Source organism: Mirounga leonina, unplaced genomic scaffold, assembly GCF_011800145.1.
Source record: "Mirounga leonina isolate KUSES-001 unplaced genomic scaffold, KU_Mleo_1.0 Mir_108, whole genome shotgun sequence".
Taxonomy (NCBI): domain Eukaryota; kingdom Metazoa; phylum Chordata; class Mammalia; order Carnivora; family Phocidae; genus Mirounga; species Mirounga leonina.
This window is the reverse complement of record NW_023270237.1, coordinates 5,151,657-5,170,755: the sequence shown is the minus strand read 5'-3', so window position 1 is coordinate 5,170,755 and position 19,099 is coordinate 5,151,657. Positions and strand designations below refer to the sequence as shown.

The 19,099-nt window shown below is 37.8% G+C and overlaps 1 protein-coding gene across 2 annotated transcripts in view; it reads left to right on the top strand.

The window, feature by feature from the left end:
• Positions 1-19,099, top strand: part of LOC118019659 (probable JmjC domain-containing histone demethylation protein 2C) — a 341,719-nt gene that overhangs the window by 59,121 nt on the left and 263,499 nt on the right. Inside the window, exon 1 of one of the 2 annotated variants that reach the window (XM_035019042.1) lies at positions 4,768-5,226. The exons of the other annotated variant lie outside the window; for it this stretch is intronic. Within the exon in view, the coding sequence (XP_034874933.1) occupies positions 5,053-5,226 (174 nt within the window). The 5' untranslated portion in view covers positions 4,768-5,052. Of the gene's footprint in view, positions 1-4,767; positions 5,227-19,099 lie in introns of those variants that run through there. 2 annotated transcript variants of the gene reach the window in all.

Below are 19,099 nucleotides of genomic sequence, written 5' to 3'. Positions count from 1 at the left end.
TACAATGTTCTTGCCTTTATTGGAGTTTATACTCTACCAACTGGAGACAAATATAAAACAATTATACAATAAATGGTATAAATACAGTTGTGATAAGCTCTAAGACAAATGGAGAATGTTTTGAAAGTCCGTAATGGGGGATTCTAAGGCTGGGAATCAGAGATGGCTTTCTTTAGGAAAGTGACATTTGAGTTATGTTATCATTATCATAAATTTGATCAAGGAATTCAGTTTAAATAAGTGTTTAGGGGGGCGCCTTGGTGGCTTAGTCATTAAGTGTCTGCCTTCGGCTCAGGTCATGATTCCAGGGTCCTGGGATCCAGCCCCTCCCGCATTGGGCTCCCTGCTCAGCGGGAAGCCTGCTTCTCCCTCTCCCACTCCCCCTGCTTGTGTTCCCTCTCTCGCTGTCTCTCTCTCTCTCAAATAAATAAATAAATAAAATATTAAAAAAAAAAGTGTTTAGGGAAATACTTAAATGGAAGTTATTTAAGGTTTAGTGATAAACACAGTAACATAAACTTATTTCCATTCTATTCTTGGTCTTCCACTTGTATAATTCAGTTGAAATTTTTGGCTTCTTTTATTTTATTTTTTTATTCTTATTTTTTATTTTTAAAACTTTATTTTTCGCACCTAGAAGAAGTACTTTATTGAACACATTACCGTGGCTTCCTTCATTGTAATATTGACTTTAACAGTTCCTAGATGTGCCTGTATATAAAGACTAAGACCTCATAACCCAATCCAGTCATTACCCTTGACAATTAAGAAAAGCCTCCAGGTTATAATAGATTTGAAAATTATTTGTTAAAATGCACTAAACTTATCTTTTGTGCCATTCTATTGATGCTTCCTTAAACAAACTGAAGCATTTCTATTGTCTCTTTCCACCTACACTGTGAGCTACTCGAAGACAGGCCCTATCTCTAGAACCTTGCAGGATGTGAGACACATAATAAGTGCTAAATAAACAAATCAGTTATGAATAGCCTATGCCAATAAGGAGGTGGCAACTTGGTGACTAACCTACATGTTTCTTTTAAGTGACAATTTAGCATAATGCAGACTGCTTTGGAATCATAAGGCCTAATTTTGAATCCCAGTTCCTGAATGTGTATGCTTAGGCGAGTAACTTCATCTTTTAAATAAATAAAGTAAGATTATAGGTATAAAGTACTTAGCTTAGTGTCTGAGGCATAGTAAGTGTCCCATAAATGATGGTTAATATTATTATAAGATATATGCACTAAACTTTTTTCCCTTTGTGTTTTTTTATGTTGTTTATAATAGACACTAATAGTGACACAAAATACTGGTATTTAAGAGAGTAATTGGCCAAATCACAAAGTGAAAAATTTATAGCTAGTAGACTGCTTATTGAAACTAAACTTTGGGCGCCTGGGTGGCTCAGTTGGTTGAGCGACTGCCTTCGGCTCAGGTTATGATCCTGGAGTCCCGGGATCGAGTCCCACATCGGGCTCCCTGCTTGGCAGGGAGTCTGCTTCTCCCTCTGACCCTCCTTCCTCTTGTGCTCTCTCTCATTCTCTCTCTCACAAAAAAAAAAAAAAAACAAAAAAAACCCTAAACTTTATGAACTACTAATTATTGATAATTAAGTGGGTAATTATGACCCTTATCATTACAATGAATACATATCCTTCCTTTGTAGGTCACGTTTTTTAAAAAATAAAACATTGTTTTTATGAATAAATTTTTTGTGGATTTTTAAAAAACAATAATCTCACAGTGTGTCTTTTATATAAAGATATTTGGGGACACCTGGGTGGCTCAGTCGTTAAGCGCCTGCCTTCGGCTCAGGTCATGATCCCAGGGTCCTGGGATTGAGCCCCGCATCGGACTCCCTGCTCCGTGGGAAGTCTGCTTCTCCCTCTCCCACTCCCCCTGCTTGTGTTCCCTCTGTCACTGTGTCTTTCTCTGTTAAATAAATAAAATCTTTAAAAAAAAGTTAAAAAAAAAGATATTTGATGTATGAGGTTTGCTTGAATTGAGGGGGGTGTGTATGTATTTAATGTACATATTACCTGTGGGGATGGAAGAAGTAAAGATCTAGTCTATGTTTTCGATTTTTCAGCTTCTGTAAGTAAACTTAGTCATTTTAAATACTTTTGTGTCACTCTGCCTCTATAGTGAAAAATTCTATAACTTTAAAAAAAATCGACTAGTGCATTTTCTGAGGATATTTATAAAAGTAGAGGATGTAAAGGAACTAATTGAACAAACAAATATTCTAAGGCTTCAAATCTGACTTTAAAATTTATTTTAATTCCATGTTACTTAGAGTTATGATTTGCTGGCAAAACAGTATAAACAATCCTTGAAACAAAGCAAAAAATGCCAGCAAGCAAACAAAAATCCTTTAAGGCCTTTTTATTCTACATAAAAAAAAAATATACTTCAAGTTTCTCTAAAAGCAAAATATCTACAAATTTGTGTTTTTTTTTCCTTGTAATTCATAGTCATTGGCCAGAGTCAGGGGATTCATAGAATAATATTTAGAATGCAGTACTAAGACTATAAGACATTTGATTGAAAAGGTTGTGAAGATATATGGCCTTCTGCACTTGAAATATTTTGATTGATTTGGTGGATTTACATGCTTTTCAGAGCACTTCCAAGGATAGCACTCAACATGTAGTGAGGGCTCTTAGGAGTCCATTTAGAAATTTACCTATAAAAATTGAAATCAGGTGGCAGTTTTATGTAAGGCATCCCAACAATCAATAATCCAAATATATAATTTAGTGAGTGGGATTTATGTAATAAGAGTGTTATTTTCATCTCTTAAGTGACTATTTATATTTTCTCACTTGCTCCTAGAATATCACTGAGACTAGGAAGCAGGCAATTTTCGTAACAATTGTGTCGTCCTGAAGATGACAAAGCAAATCATTGATAATTTGGTATCAATGCAGATCTTATTTTTTTCTCCTTCCATATGTTAGGTTATTTTCACCAGATTATTTTACTGGCTCCTTAATTCAAGTTGAGATTTTAGAAATCTTAGTCTGTAGTTCTCAAGATGATTAAGTATGCACTAAAAGAGTGGGCCTGGAAATAAAATTGCATAAGTGAAATTAAATTTTTCTCTCAACTTGCCAGTATGCATTTCTGGACATGGTTTTCCTTTATCTATTACAATTTCCTATTTGATCTTTAGCAGAATTAGATCATGATGATTAAAACCTGTCTTCGTTGTAATTTTCTTTTATAACCTATTTGCAGTGGCCATGTTTTTTCTACTTAAAACAACTCGGCTTGGGTGTTCCAAGAAAGATAAAAGCCTTAAGTTTATTTTAAACATTCAGATTACTAATGTAAACTCCTTTAAAAAGGTAATTTTGGGGAAAGGGTGCCTGGGTGGCTCAGTCGGTTAAGTGACCCACTCTTGATTTTGGCTCAGGTCATGAACTCCAGGTTGTGAGATAAGACAGCGGTTTGGCTCCACGCTGGACGTTTAGCCTGCTTAAGATTATCTCTCTCTCTCTCGCTCTCTGCCTCCCCACCCGCCTCTCTCTCAAAATAATAATAATTTTTTAAAAGGTAATTTTTTTGGTGTAGAGGTTTAGGAAAATCTCTAAGAAACCAAAGTTTATTTTTTTAGAAACCAAAATTTAGAATAAGTTTTCATTGGGCTAGAAGGATTTTTGGAGTTGATTATGATCATTAGTGGCCTTGAAAAACAAAACAACACGGGACTGGGATTTTTAAAACTACCTTTTAAAAACACTGTGATGTATGTCTGAAATTGAACTGCTCACAGACGTGTAGAAGATAGCTTTGTTTTAGAAGAATTCAAGGATTGGATCTGTATGTTGTAGGGACTACAAAGTCCTGTTGTGATTGGACGGGAAGTAAACATAATTTATTTTACTGAATTGTGATTGGCTAAAAACCTTTTCTTTCCACGATAGTCTCTAATAACTGAATCCGGAGCCTTTCCCTGTTGTTGTTTGTTTATGATTAGTGAGTATGAGGTATGTGCTAGTACTGAAAGAACTCAAATTGGCACAGAACCTGTAGATTTTAGGGACATTGACAGAAGCCCTCAACAGGGCGTTTGACATTTTTACCACAAAGCAGTAGCGAGGTGTAAATCTCTGAAGAGTTCAAACATGTAATTAGTATCGTTGCAAACAGGAAGGATGAAAGGATGACAGTGTTTTCTTCATTTTCATTTGGAGTCGTGCACTGTTCTGCAGTGACTGTTTTCAGTGGAAAGTGTTGCTCTGCTTTGCTGCTAGGGCTGTTGTTTCAGGCGAAATTTGGGCTACCTCAGGTGGCGGGCACCATGTGTTCTGAAAAACGTCGCTCTGGAGATGCGGGGTTTAACTGGAGTTTTTTGTGACCCAGGGTGGAACCAGCACGATTCACTTTCGCCTCCACCCCTTCCCCCACAGACACTTTTGAGGGAGCGAATAGCGAGGTGACCCTCAAATCCTCGTAATGGTGTTACCAAGGGAGAGCATTCCTTTCTCCCACCCCGTTCCTTACTTCTTAGCCTCGCTGGTCCCATAGCCCCCTTGGCAGCGTCGTCGGGCACTACTTTCCGTCTGTGGTGGTTCCTCCGACCCTTTCCCGCGGCTCCCTGCCCCCGCCCGCGCAGGCGGAAGGAGACGCACGGCGCTCGCAGCCTTCCAGTGGATGGGAAGGCGGAGTAGTACTGTCCACTGCGAGGTGGCGGCAGCGGCTGGGGCTGCCTCAGGGCCTCCGACGGCGACGAGGGGTGTGGGGATTTCTGTCCGTTTCTCTCCGTGTGTGTGTGTGTGTGTGTGTGTGTGTGTGTGTGTGTGTGTGTGTGAGACTACAGTCAGAGGCAGCTAGTCGGGGAGTCTGGGGGAGTGTTGAGGACTGAGAGACCGAGGTCGCTGTGCCCTTCTGGGCAGAGCGTCCCGTGCGCCCCCGAGTCCGCACTCGCTTGCTCGCGGGGCTGCGGCCGTCCCCCAGTCCGCTCTCCTCAGCATGGGCGGCCGGTAGGAGCAGGGTTTCACTGGTTCCCTCGCAGTGGAGGAGGCGGCAGCCGCTTCAGCAGTGATGGCTATGGCGGTGGAGACGCGGCTGGAACTGGTGGGGAAGCGGTTCCTTTGCGTGGCGGTCGGCGAGGAGGCTCGGCCGGAGCGCCGAGAGAGTGGACGCTGCTTGCGGGGCTGGCGAGCGGGGGTCATCCGAGCTGTGTCACACAGGGACAGCAGCAATCCGGACCTGGCGGTAAGAGAGCGAGTGCCCCTCAGTCTCCCAGCCCACGCCCGCACTGCTGTCTCTGGCAGCACCTTGTCTGGTTACCTCTGGCACCTCCCGCAGCCCAGCCAGCTGGCGGTCACGCCCCTCTTTGGAGCCGTCGTCGGGTTTGCCCTCACCCCTGCTGGGGTCTCCCATCTCCTCGTGAGTAGTTTCCCCGGTGGGAGCGGTGCCGGAGCGGGACCCCCGGGGCTCCCGCACAGGCCCCGCCAGGCCCCTTGGCCGCAGCCTGGGAGGGGTTCAGCGCCCCCGCAGTGGCCGTAGAGACCTTACCGAAAGGCGGGGCTGTGAGCCAGTGCCGCTGGGGCAGGTGGGGGTGGTGGACGGACACAGACCACTCATGGCGGTAGGGGGCCATCTTCACCAACATCTCTTTCCTTGAAAAAGTCTTACTAGTGCAGGGGTTAGAGACTTAAAACTTAGGCAGTAAAGGTTGCTGAGAGGGAGGGAGAAAAGGAAAGAGACATATCTATGGTGTTTCAGGCTGTCCTGGGATTCGTGTGTATTTTCCAGGCAAAGACTGTGTGAGTGGTGGCATCTTGATGAAACCTCTTTCTACAGATGCTTGTATTTCTAACTGGAAGCGATGAAAATGAAAATTTTTGATTTGGAGGGTCATAGAATTAATCCATCCCTCCCTCCATTCCTTCCTTCCTTCCATTTGTTTTTTTTCCTGTGGGGTTGTGGATTTTTAGAAAGTGAATAGTGTTTTAAAAATCATCCTGGGTTTTATACAATTTTAAATGAAGCAAGAAGTATTATAAAATAAAATGTTATGCCCTGCCGAACCTTAAGGGTCTTTTTCTTTGCTTTCTTTTCGTTTCATATGATACTGCCAATATTTTCTTTCAATAATGTAGGAATGTGCACCATTTCGAGACGGGATATCCTCTGATAGTGTTCCAAGGACATTTTCACTTGGGGACAGGTTGGAAGGGGTGGAGTAGAGGCTAGGCATTGAGTAGTCTTCTCAAGGTTGATTTGCGAGTGCATAATCCACGAAATTTATTGGTAGTGCCTTGGGGTATTTAATTTTTTACTGAAAACTTCAAACATGGTAATATTTTCTTTCCTTTTGTGTATCTGCAGTTTACATTTCCAAATTCACTTTAATATCTACCTATACATGTGCATACCTATTTTGATATTTTTCTTGGTTTCCGACTGCTTTTGTAAATCCCTGTTTCATGACTGTAGTCAATGATATGGTTTCATTGGGCATGTACTAATGTTGACTTGATATTGCAAAATAGGTTTGTTTTGCTAATAGGTATTTCTAATAGGAAATAAGCAGAATAAAGGTGATTTTGAAGATTTTGCTTGGTTATTCTTACTGGAAAGAAGAAAAAGCAAATCTTTAAAAAATTTCTCATCTTAATGGTTCTGCAGATCGTGTCAATTCAGTAAATTTTTTTGTGTAAAAAGCATATGCTGAATTTATCTCTCCTCTTATTGTGATATGATGATTGTCTTGGCTTTTGTGTGGAAGCTAGTTGGATTATAGTTTAGCATTTTAAAGTTTCAGAGCAAACCTGGAATGATATTTTGTTCCCAGAGTATTTTGTTTTAGTAGATGAATGAAAATTGGGAAATAACAGTTTTAAATTATGAGTATCACTTGTGACAGTCAAGTTATCAAAATTAAATATATTAAAAACTTTCTTGCTTGGAAATTTAAATGATATAAAGAATGGATTTATGTTTATCACATTTGTAAAAGGCAAAGTATTAAGCTGGGTATTTAAAAATGAAAAGTATATGTGGATGGTGGGAGAGACTAGAAAGAACAGGGATGAATTTTCTCAGGTGATGGAAATGTTTTGTATCTTGATAGTTATAGGGGTTTATGTATTAAAACTTGAACTGTGTACTTAATAGCTGCTTTTCACCATATACAAATTTTACATAAAAATGCATTTTGAACCATAACTATGTGAACCTTCAGCAGTTTCTCCTAATTTTAAAAAATTAATTTTATTTAAGTAATCTTTACACTCAACATGGGACTCAAACTCACACCCCCAAGGTCAAGGGTTGCTTTTTCCTGGGACTGAAAAACCAGCCAGTTGCCCCTCCAACCGTTTTCCTTTGTCTACAAGTCTTTATTTGAAAAATTTTTTTATGTGGTGTAACTTGAGTTTTTTCAGCCTAGGACCTACAGTTTTAGAGTTATTCCCAAACTTTCTTGGTTTTTTTTAGTTCATATTCCCTAAATTAAATGAAGTAAAATGTAGAACAGGTTAGCATCAATATACTGTAATTCCCCTTTTAGACTTTTTTTTTTTTAAAGATTTTATTTTTAAGCAGTCTCTACACCCAAGGTGGTGCTTGAACTCCTAACCCTGAGATCAAGAGTTGCATGCTCCACCGACTGAGCCAGCCAGGCACCCCTTTTAGACTTTTATTACTGCAGAATAAATTTTAAAGAGCTTTATGAATTATATGAAAAATGATGGTATAACTAGGGTATTTTTGTGTTTTTGTTTTTTTAAAGTTAAATATATGTAATTTAGAACCTGCAAATGTATTCGAAATCTTAGTTGTATGTATTTATGGCACATGATTTGAAAGGGTAACTATCAGAACTTGAAAATAGTTTAGGGAATACTTTATCTCAAAAGTTAATCATTCTTATTTTTGATCTTATGTTTGAAGAGTTATGTGTATTAATGTTCTGTCACTGCTGTTAATTAACACAAGTTGGTGTTAAACAATACAAATTGATTATTTATAGTTCCGGAGGTGACAAGTCTAACATGGGCTAAAATCAGGATATGGTAGAACTGTGTTCTTTTCTGAAGGTCCTAGACAAGATCCATGTCTTTTCCTTTTCTGGCTTTTAGAAGTAGCCCACATTCCCTGGTCTAGGCACCTTTCCCTCTGATTTTCTTGCCCCTCCCTTCTACTTTTTAAGTGCCCTCGTGATAATACTGGGTTCACCTCAATAATGAAGAATAATCTTATCTGCGAAAATTGATTTACTTTTTGCTTGTTTTACTTCTCATCCGTAACCTATCAGCCATTTATGTATGTATGTATGTATGTACTTATTTATTTGTTTATTTATTCAGCCATCTAGTCATCTACCCACTCACCTTGATGCTTAGGGTGATTGCATCATTATTTCAAGCTAACTCTGTTTAAAGTGTATTTTTAAAAAATATGTCAGATTTTTCAATACACAAAAGGAACAAAAATTGTATTTTGTTTCATACACCAAACACATGTATTTGCTTGTTTGTTGGGGGATTTTCTGATGGTCACTTAGTGACAAGATTTTAAATTGTTCTAAACTGTGTACCTGCAGATGAAAGTTATTTTGCAGATCTTACGGGTCTTAAATATAAAGAAAATTTTCGTGTTTAGGAAGTTTAAAGTGACCTGTGATTTTGTTTATAAGGAAGCCTTTTCCATTTTTAGTCCTATTATGTTTTTGCTCAGCTATTTTTTCATTTAAGTTTCATGTTGAGTTAGTAACATTTGATTCCCTTATAAATTTTGTTAGGATAAGTCTTTAGGTAAGTCTGAAATTTATAATGGTCCTGCGATATTGATAATGCTAATTTCTGGTCTATTCACAATGAATGAATGAGTGAATGATTTTTACTTCGTTGCTCAGTATGACCTGGATGAGTTAACCATCAGGAAAATTGGTTAGCTGGTAGGTAGAAGGACTTTTATGTCTGATTTGAGTACATAGACTATTTTTTTCTCCTCTCTTGAATTGTTGTAATTGGTCCCAGAAAACTTTGGTATAGTAAGAGGAGTATGTAAATTGTAGCTATCTGTGGTGGCTATGGTGGTACGTTGTAAACTGTGCATTTCAGTTTTAACCACTAACTTAGCTTGTTTTAAAAGAAGGTAATCACCCTATAAATGGTGTCATTTGTATGTTTCTTTGTAAAATTAATTAAATAAAGGTATTTTTTCCCCCTCTTCTGACCTGTCATATATATATTCTGGCACATGATTTGGTTCCATTAATTTAAAATAGAGACTTTTTGGGGTGCCTGGGTGGCTCAGTCGTTAAGCGTCTGCCGTCAGCTCAGGTCATAATCCCAGGGTCCTGGGATCGAGCCCCGCATCGGGCTCCCTGCTCAGCGGGAAGCCTGCTTCTCCCTCTCCCGCTCCCCCTGCTTGTGTTCCTTCTCTCACTTTGTCTTTCTCTGTCAAATAAATAAATAAAATCTTTAAAAAATAAAAAAATAAAAGAGACTTTTTAAGTTTATTTAAAATTTAATTTTATTAAATTTTTTAATTTAATTGAACTAAAGATTTTACCGTGAGAACTCTGTTCTTACCTTCATTAGTGATATCATTGCATTTGAAAGTAAAAATGTCCAGATATTTCAATGTAATTGAGAGCATATAGGCTATGTTTATAGATTTATTACTTTTTGACAATTTCAAGTTATGTACAAAGAAGGTCTTCAACTCTCAAACTCATAGTCATTTTCTTTCCCCTTACGTGTTTATACAGTATCTAGTATTTACTTAGGTGTTCACTGAATGATAAATAAATGAATGTCATAAGTTTCGTGAATACTTTAATTTATACTAACCATCTCAATTACCTACTACTATTTACTATAAATTTTGAGTATTTCTTTTTTTCTTTTATGGTTTTGTATATCTTGGTGGTTATTTCCCCAATATCTATTATGTGGTTGACTAAACCGTGGGTCATGGTATTCCTTAATCAGGTAGTTGAATTCCTCTGGCTACAATAATTAGGTACAATCAGAATGAAGTTAAGTACAGTATTGTGTGGGTGTGATGCTGAAATTGCCACAGCCATTTCCCTGCTTTAAGGTCAACCAGTTTGAGGACAAAGCTGACAAACAGATCAGATTGTTTTCTGAAGCCTAAATACACTGTTGGATTTTTCACCTATGGGATTTTTCATTTTGGAAGAGTAAATTTATTTTATGTCTCTTTGTTTTGTTTTTTTTCTGTGGAACTAAAAGCATTTTAACTGATACACATGGTAATATTCCATTCCATTTTTTTGGAAAGCACATGTGAGGAGCATTTTCATGACATTTTTGTCTTCTTTGTTATTTGATGTTAAGATGTTTATACCGTTGTCATTAACTTCAATGATGGTTTTCAGGGAGGATGATATATTCTGCTTTGTGTTTTGATGTATCCCAAAGCTTTGAAAAATTGTTTTAATGCATGTAGGACATACAGATATCTAACTTTCTAAATAATGAAAAATAAGAAAGAACATTTGAATTTTTATGTCAGGAAGAATCTATAAGCCCCTTATAGTTAAAAAGAAATTTCATGGGGTGCCTGGGTGGCTTAGTTGGTTATGCGTCTGCCTTCAGCTCTGGTCATTGAACCCAAGGTCCTGGGATTGAGCCCCACGTCGGGCTCCTTGTTCAGCAGGGGAGTCTGCTTCTCCCTCTCCCTCTGCCTCTCCCCCTGCTTGTGCGCTTGTGCGTGCACTCTCTCTCTCTCAACTCAATCAATAAAATCTTAATTTTTTTAAAGATTTTATTTATTTGTCAGAGAGAGAGCACACAAGCAGGGGAAGAAGCAGGCAGATGGAGAAGCTGGCTCCCTGCTGAGCAAGGAGCCCAATGCGGGTCATGACCCTAGCTGAAAGTCAGATGCTTAACCCACTGAGTCACCCAGGTGTCCCAAATAAAATTAAAAAAAAAAAAAAGAATAGAGAAAAGAAAAAAAGAAATTTCAGGAAAGAGGTATCATTAATATTTCAGAAATTAACAAGAAATTAACTTTTAGTTTTTAGGTCATATACCATAAATGTTGTATATTTCTTTTTTTTTTTTTTCAAAATGTTTTATTTATTTATTCATGAGAGTCAGAGAGAGAGAGAGAGAGAGGCAGAGGCAGAGGGAGAAGCAGGCTCCCCGCCTAGCAGGGATCCCGATGCGGGACTCGATCCCAGGACCCCGGGATCATGACCTGAGCCGAAAGCAGACGCTTAGGCATCTGAGCCACCCAGGCGCCCCTAAATGTTGTATATTTCTATTCTGTGTTTTTGTTGGCCAGATAAATACCTATCCGTATACTCTTCTTTATCCGTAGTTCTGAAATTCACATAGTTTTGTACTAACAGAATATTTTAATGATTCACTAGGAAAACCTGACTAAATGAATTTTTTAAAAAGTAAAACCTAATATGAACTGAATAGTCTTGTTTTATGAGAGAAATATTAATGTGCTTAATTTTAGGGTGCTTAGAAACTCCACAGGTTTACATGCAACATAGGTACTTTTACATGTAATATATATGTCATATATGCACTGTTAGCATGTTCAACTATGAATATATATGCCCAATATAACTTTATAAAATCCAGCAAATTTTGAACTCCACAACCCATCTAGTTGGAAGGGTTTGAGATTAGGTATTGTTATTTAAAAATTAATACTGATCTTTTAAATTTATTTTTATTTATTTATTTTTAGAGAGAGTGCATGTACGGGAGGGGGAGGCAAAGAGAGAGAGAGAGAATCTTTTTGTTGTTGTTGTTGTTGTTTTTTACTATCAAAGGAGAGAGAATCTTAAGCAGGCTCCACATGCAGCATGGAACCTGACATGGGGCTCAATCTAATGACCCTGAGATAATGACCTGAGTGGAAATCAAGAGTCGGACACTTAACCGATTGAACCATCCATACACCTCTATACTGATCTTTTTTAATGGTGGTGATTTAATGGTAATTTCATTTGTTTCAAGATTTGACAATGATTATATTTCTGCCTGATGTTCAGATAAACAGTTGTTTTCAATGTAGATTTTTAACAAACATATTTTATTTGATAAAAAGTTCTTAATGTGATAAATCTTTAAGGATTACATAATTTGCCTTTATGATTGTTTACTAAAATATTAAAATGTTTCAAAATGTTGAAACATTCTTTGAAATTATCTAATTGGATGGAATCTTTAGAATTTTTTATATTGTTGCTATTTTATAAAATTATTCTAGTAAATCCACTGATGAAAATCTTGTGTTTATTTTATAATGTAGAACCTATTGATTTAATTATGGAATAAGTGGTTAATTAGTAGAAAACAGCTTAAAGTTTTGAGCTCTAACACAGTCTAGTCCACATTACTTAATCAGTTGGAACTAGGAGTCTTATAGGAATTTGTTGAATTTGAACAGGGTAGACAAATGCTTATACCTCTTATTAAAAAGTATGAGTATAGTGAAATCTGACTTTTGGGGTTTATTGGCTAGTAGACGACTTTAGAATTAATAAAAGTTTTAGATTACATATTTCTTAATACATTACAAATTTCAGGTACAGTATTTCATCTGTATTCATTCAAATGAGCCTGACTAAACAGGTCTTAATAGAATGGTCTTTTGAAATTAGTTTGAAAAAACAGGAATTGTGTATAAGTGTATATAAATACATGTTACTGATCACCATAAAAGACCTTAAGTTTCATTGAAATATTTCTCAAAAGTAGTTTTAACATTTCACTTGATTTATAGTTTGGGTCTCAGTTTTCTCATCTTGTCAGTGAATGGAATTAGTCTAGACTAGTTTTTTTCTGTTCTCTAATTCTAGAATTGTGATATTAATAGTTTCTATCTGGAATGTCCTGGGATAAAGTGTTTATTAAGCAGAAATAAATTTCAGATCCCTCCCAAAAGCTCCTAATTCTGAGTTAATGAAATTTTTCATTATGATATACCTTGTACTATATTACATGGACCACAATTCCTTACTAAAATAATGTGATTTCTATTTAGTGTTTTTTTGGATGCTCAAGATGAGTTCATAAGATTTGAATTTTTGTGATCATAGAAGTTGAGGTAGGGGGCGCCTGGGTGGCTCAGTCGTTAAGCGTCTGCCCTCAGCTCGGGTCATGATCCCAGGGTCCTGGGATCGAGTCCCACATCGGGCTCCCTGCTCAGCGGGAAGCCTGCTTCTCCCTCTCCCACTCCCCCTGCTTGTGTTCCCTCTCTCGCTGTGTCTCTCTGTCAAATAAATAAATAAAATCTTAAAAAGAAAAAAAAAAAAAAGAAGTTGAGGTAGAATAAATATCCCAAGGCTACAATATTAGGCCTTGAAATAATTCAATATGTATTTTCTCATACACTTGGAGGTGTTTATCAGCTATATTTAATATTTTTTAAATTTTTTATTTTTATGTTAATCACCATACATTACATCATTAGTTTTAGATGTAGTGTTCCATGATTCATTGTTTGTGCCTAACACCCAGTGCTCCATGCAGAACGTGCCCTCTTTAATACCCATCACGAGGCTAACCCATCCTCCCACCCCCCTCCCCTCTAGAAATCTCAGTTTGTTTTTCAGAGTCCATCATCTGTCATGGTTCGTCTCCCCCTCCGATTTCCCCCCTTCATTCTTCCATTCCTGCTATCTTCTTCTTTTTTTTTTCTTAACATATATTACATTATTTGTTTCAGAGGTACAGATCTGAGATTCAACAGTCTTGCACAATTCACAGTGCTTACCAGAGCACATACCCACCCCAGTGTCTATCACCCAGTCACCCCATCCCTCCCACCCACCCCCCACTCCAGCAACCCTCAGTTTGTTTCCTGAGACTAAGAATTCCTCATATCAGTGAGGTCATATGATACATGTCTTTCTCTGTTTGACTTATTTCGCTCAGCATAATACCCTCCAGTTTCATCCACGTCGTTGCAAATGGCAAGATCTCATTCCTTTTGATGGTTGCATAATATTCCATTGTATATATACACCACATCTTCTTTATCCATTCATCTGTTGATGGACATCTTGGCTCTTTCCACAGTTTGGCTATTGTGGACATTGTTGCTATAAACATCGGGGTGCACGTACCCCTTCGGATCCCTACATTTGTATCTTTGGGGTAAATACCCAGTAGTGCAATTGCTGGATCACATGGTAGCTCTATCTTCAACTTTTTGAGGAACCTCCATACTGTTTTCCAGAGTGGCTGCACCAGCTTGCATTCCCACCAACAGTGTAGGAGAGTTCCCCTTTCTCCCCATCCCCGCCAACATCTGTCATTTCCTGACTTGTTAATTTTAGCCATTCTGACTGGTGTGAGGTGGTATCTCATTGAGGTTTTGATTCGGATTTCCCTGATGCTGAGTGATGTTGAGCACTTTTTCATGTGTCTGTTGGCCATTGGGATGTCTTCTTTGGAAAAATGTCTGTTCATGTCTTCTGCCCATTTCTTGATTGGATTATTTGTTCTTTGGGTGTTAAGTTCTTTATAGATTTTGGATACTAGCCCTTTATCTGATATGTCATTTGCAAATATCTTCTCCCATTCTGTCAGTTGTCTTTTGGTTTTGTTGACTGTTTCCTTTGCTTTGCAAAAGCTTTTTATCTTGATGAAGTCCCAATAGTTCATTTTTGCCCTTGCTTCCCTTGCCTTTGGCAATGTTTCTAGGAAGCAGTTGCTGCGGCTGAGGTCGAAGAGGTTGCTGCCTGTGTTCTCCTTTAGGATTTTGATGGACTCCTGTCTCATGTATTTAATATTTTGATGAAAATATTCTATAGTTCAAATTGACTAAAAGGAATGAAATGCTACTTCTTTAAATGATTAGTAATTTGGGGCGCATGGGTGGCTCAGTTGGTTAAGCGGCTGCCTTCGGCCCAGATCACGATCCTAGGGTCCTGGGATTGAGCCCCGCATTGGGCTCCTTGCTTAGCAAGGAGCCTGCTTCTCCCTATCCCTCTGCTTGCCACACCCCCTGCTTGTTCTCTCTCTGTCAAATAAATAAATAAAATCTTAAAAAAAAAAAAAGATTAGTAATTCACAGACTTTCAAAGTAACAACAACAAAACAAAACAAAAAACCCAAGCCCCTTTATTGCTATAATAAATATTCTCCCTGGGGTTCCTGGCTGGCTCTGTCCGTAGAGCATGTGACTCTTGATCTTGGGGCTATGGGTTCAAGCCCCATGCTGGGTGTAGAGATTACTTAAAAATAAAATCTTTAAAAAAAAAAAAAATTCTCCCTGAACCTTTGCTCTCTTTTGATTTTTGTTAGCCTCATGATTCAAGTCCTTTGGGGACTTCTTCCTTTCCTGATTATAGTTTCTCCCATCTTCTTAATTTAGTATTAGAGATTCAGTCCTTTGCTTACTGTTTTCTTTTGTCTTGTTTGTTTTTTAACTCTTGTTATTCTCTTTAGAGAATTTACTCGTACTTGCTGCATCACTAGTCACAAGTCTGCAGCTTAAGCATTGGCCTTCTATTTGAATCCACCATCTCTACCTTTTTTTAAAGATTTTTATTTATTTATTTGAGAGAGAAAGAGTGAGTGGGAGCACAAGTAGGGGAAGCAGCAGAGGGAGAGGGAGAAGCAGGCTCCCCACTGAGCAGGGTTCCATCCCAGGACCCGAGATCATGATCTGACCCGAAGGCAGATGCTTAACCAACTGAACCACCCAGGGCCCGTCTACCTTCTTCTTTGATGACTTTACATGAATGTCCCACCTTTGAGTATATATAATGTTTCTAAAGTGTTAATTTATTACCTTCTTTTGAAATTAGTACCCCTTTTGAGACTTGACTTGAAGTAGTCTCATACTGGCTTTAAAACTTTCATTCACTTTCACCTTTCCACCGCCTAGAATGTTGGTATTTACTGAGTTCTGCTAATTTCTTCCTTCAAATTGCAATCTTCCCCCTTTCTGTGTTTTCCCCCCCAATTTGTATTGCCATTGGCTATAATTTTTATTGCCCTAACGTATATTAAGTGGTCTTTTTACTTTCAAGTTTCTTCCTTTTCTAGTCTGTTCTATGCAGTAGACAGATTCCTCATACTGAGTTTCCCATTAGCTCACTTCAGTAGTTTTTCTTTTGCTTTTCCAATAAAGTCCAAACATCATTACCCTAGTGTACTTCTTCAGTCTTGCCCCATCCTTTGAAATTTAAAATTCACTAATCTCTTATGCAAACTGTTCATGGTGTTAAGTGAAAGTCTTGTTGGAATTTAAAAACTATTATAATCAACTGTTTATGAAATCCTAAAATGCATTTCATGTTTACTTTCAAATCTCATTTGCCGATGAAATTTCTGTCAAACTAATAGGCATATTCTCATTTGTTAAAAATGGTATTACTTTTTATCTTGAGAAGTGCCAGTAGTTCATTTTTGCTTTTGTTTCCCTTGCCTCTAGGGATGTGTGTAGTAAGAAGTTACTATGCCGAGGTCAAAGAGGTTGCTGCCTGTGTTTTCCTCTAGGATTTTGGTTGTTTCCTGTCTCACATTTAGGTTTTTCATCCATTTTGAATTTATTTTTGCATATGATGTAAGAAAGTAGTCCAGTTTTATTCTTCTGCATGTTGCTGTCCAGTTTTTCCAACACTATTTGTTGAAGAGATGTTTTTCCATTAGATATTCATTCCTGCTTTGTGGAAGATTAGTTGACCATATGGTTGTGGGTCCATTTTGGGGTTTTTTGTTCTGTTCCATTGATCTGTATTTCTGTACTGGTACCAAACTGTCTTGATTACGGCTTTGTAATATACCTTGAGGTCTGGAATTGTGATGCTTCCAGCTTTGCTTTTCTTTTTCAAAATTGCTTTGGCAAAAACTTCTATACAACGAAGGAAACAATCAACAGAACTAAAAGACAACCTACAGAATGGGAGAAAATATTTGCAAATGACATATCTGATAAAGGGTTAGTATTCAAAATCTATAAAGAACTTATCAAACTCAACATTCCCCCAAGTAAATAATCCAGTTAAGAAATGGGCAGAAGACATGAACAGACACATTTTTCCAAAGAAGATATCCGGGTGGCTAACAGACACATGAAAAGGTGCTCAACATCACTCATCATCAGGGAAAGACAAATCAAAACCATGATGAGATACTACCTCACACCTGTCAGAATGGCTAAAATCAATAACACAGGAAACAACAGATGTTGACAAGGATGCAGAGAAAGGGGAGCCCTTTTTACACTGCTGGTGGGAATGCAAACTGGTGTAACCACTCTGGAAAACAGTATGGAGGTTTTTCAAAGTTAAAAATAGAACTACCCTGTAACCCAGTAATTGCACTACTAAGTATTTACCCAAAGGATACAAAAATACAGATTTGAAGAGGCACATGCACCCTGATGTTTAGAGCAGCATTATCAACAGTAGCCAAACTATGGAGAGAGCCCAAATGTCCATTGATTGATGCATGGGTAAAGAAGAGGTGGTGTATATGTATATGTATATGTGTGTGTACACACACACACACACACACACACAAAATGGAATATTACTCAGCCATCAAAAAGCATGAACTCTTACCATTTGCAAAGATGTGGTTGGAGCTGGAGTGTATTATGCTAAATGAAGCAAGTCAGTCAGAGAAAGACAAGTACCATATGATCTCGCTCATATGTGGAATTTAGGAAAGAAGGCAGATGAACATATGGGAAGGGGGAAATGAAAAAAAAAGGAGAGGGAAACAAACTGTAAGAGACTCAAGGATACAGAACAAACTGAGGGTTGAGAGTAGGAGGTGGGCTGGGGATGAGCTAAATGGGTGATGGTTGTTAAGGAGGGCATTTGTTGTGATCAGCACTGGGTGTTAGATGTAAGTGATGAATCACTAAATTCTACACCTGAACCAGTTTTACCATATATGTTAACTAATCTGAATTTAAATAAAAACTTGAAATAAAAAAATGGTATTATTTTGGTGTTGTGTATGAACTGACTCAAATGAGAAAACCAACTCCTAATCAAATTATATATATATAGTATTATTAGTTATTCTATTTGTTTTTGAAAGACAAAATCCAATTTAACAGCATTTTACACAATATTCATGAACCTGGAAGTACCATTTTTCTTTGATTTTAAGATACATATATTCCGGGCGCCTGGGTGTCTCAGTTGGTTAAGCGACTGCCTTCGGCTCAGGTCATGATCCTGGAGTCCACTGGATCGAGTCCCGCATCGGGCTCCCTGCTCGGCGGGGAGTCTGCTTCTCCCTCTGACCCTCCCTCCTCTCATGTGCTCTCTCTCATTCTCTCTCTCTCAAATAAATAAATAAAATCTTTAAAAAAAAAAAAGATACATATATTCCACATTTTACTGTTTTTAAAATTAAGGCACAGCTTATAAGTAGTTTACATCAAAAATGATTTGTTTACCATGTTTGGAATATCAAGTGACAATATACTGGTAGTAGTCTGCCTGCAAAGTATGTGACCTTGTGTAAAACTTTATAGCCTTAGTATCCCTTTAAACTCTTAAAAGTTTTTGAGGGTCCCATAGAGCTTTTGTTTTTGTGGGTTATATCTATTGACATTTACTGTATTAAAAATTAAAACTGAGAAGTTAGGATATACAACTAGATACTCCATTACCTGTCAGAACAGTGCTATCATGCTGCATGTAGCCTGTAGGAAATTGCTCATACACTGATGAGAGAGTAAGAGTGGAAAACACAAATATAAGTATTATGAGACGTTTTAGCCTTACTAACCAACCCTTTGAATGGGTTCAATTACCCTTGAAAACTTTTAGTGAAGAGACCTGTTCGTCTGTTTCATTAGTTAGAATTATGTACACTGGTATAATGGCAGGTGCTTAAAGTTTTAGTTGAATTTGGCTTCTTCATCATCATTTCAGATATCTTTTACTATTTGCTATGTTACTACATTGCTGTGAACATTATGTATTTTAAACATAGAAGATTTCCCATCACACACCAGAAAATGTAGAACAGTAGAACATGCAGTAGAAACTCACTCCCTATTCCTAGAATAGATTTTAGAATTTTTCGAAGCTAGGAGAGGTCTGTGTGACTAATTCATGTGTTGTGAAAGACTGTCATTTAGGATCTGAAACATCTGATCCATC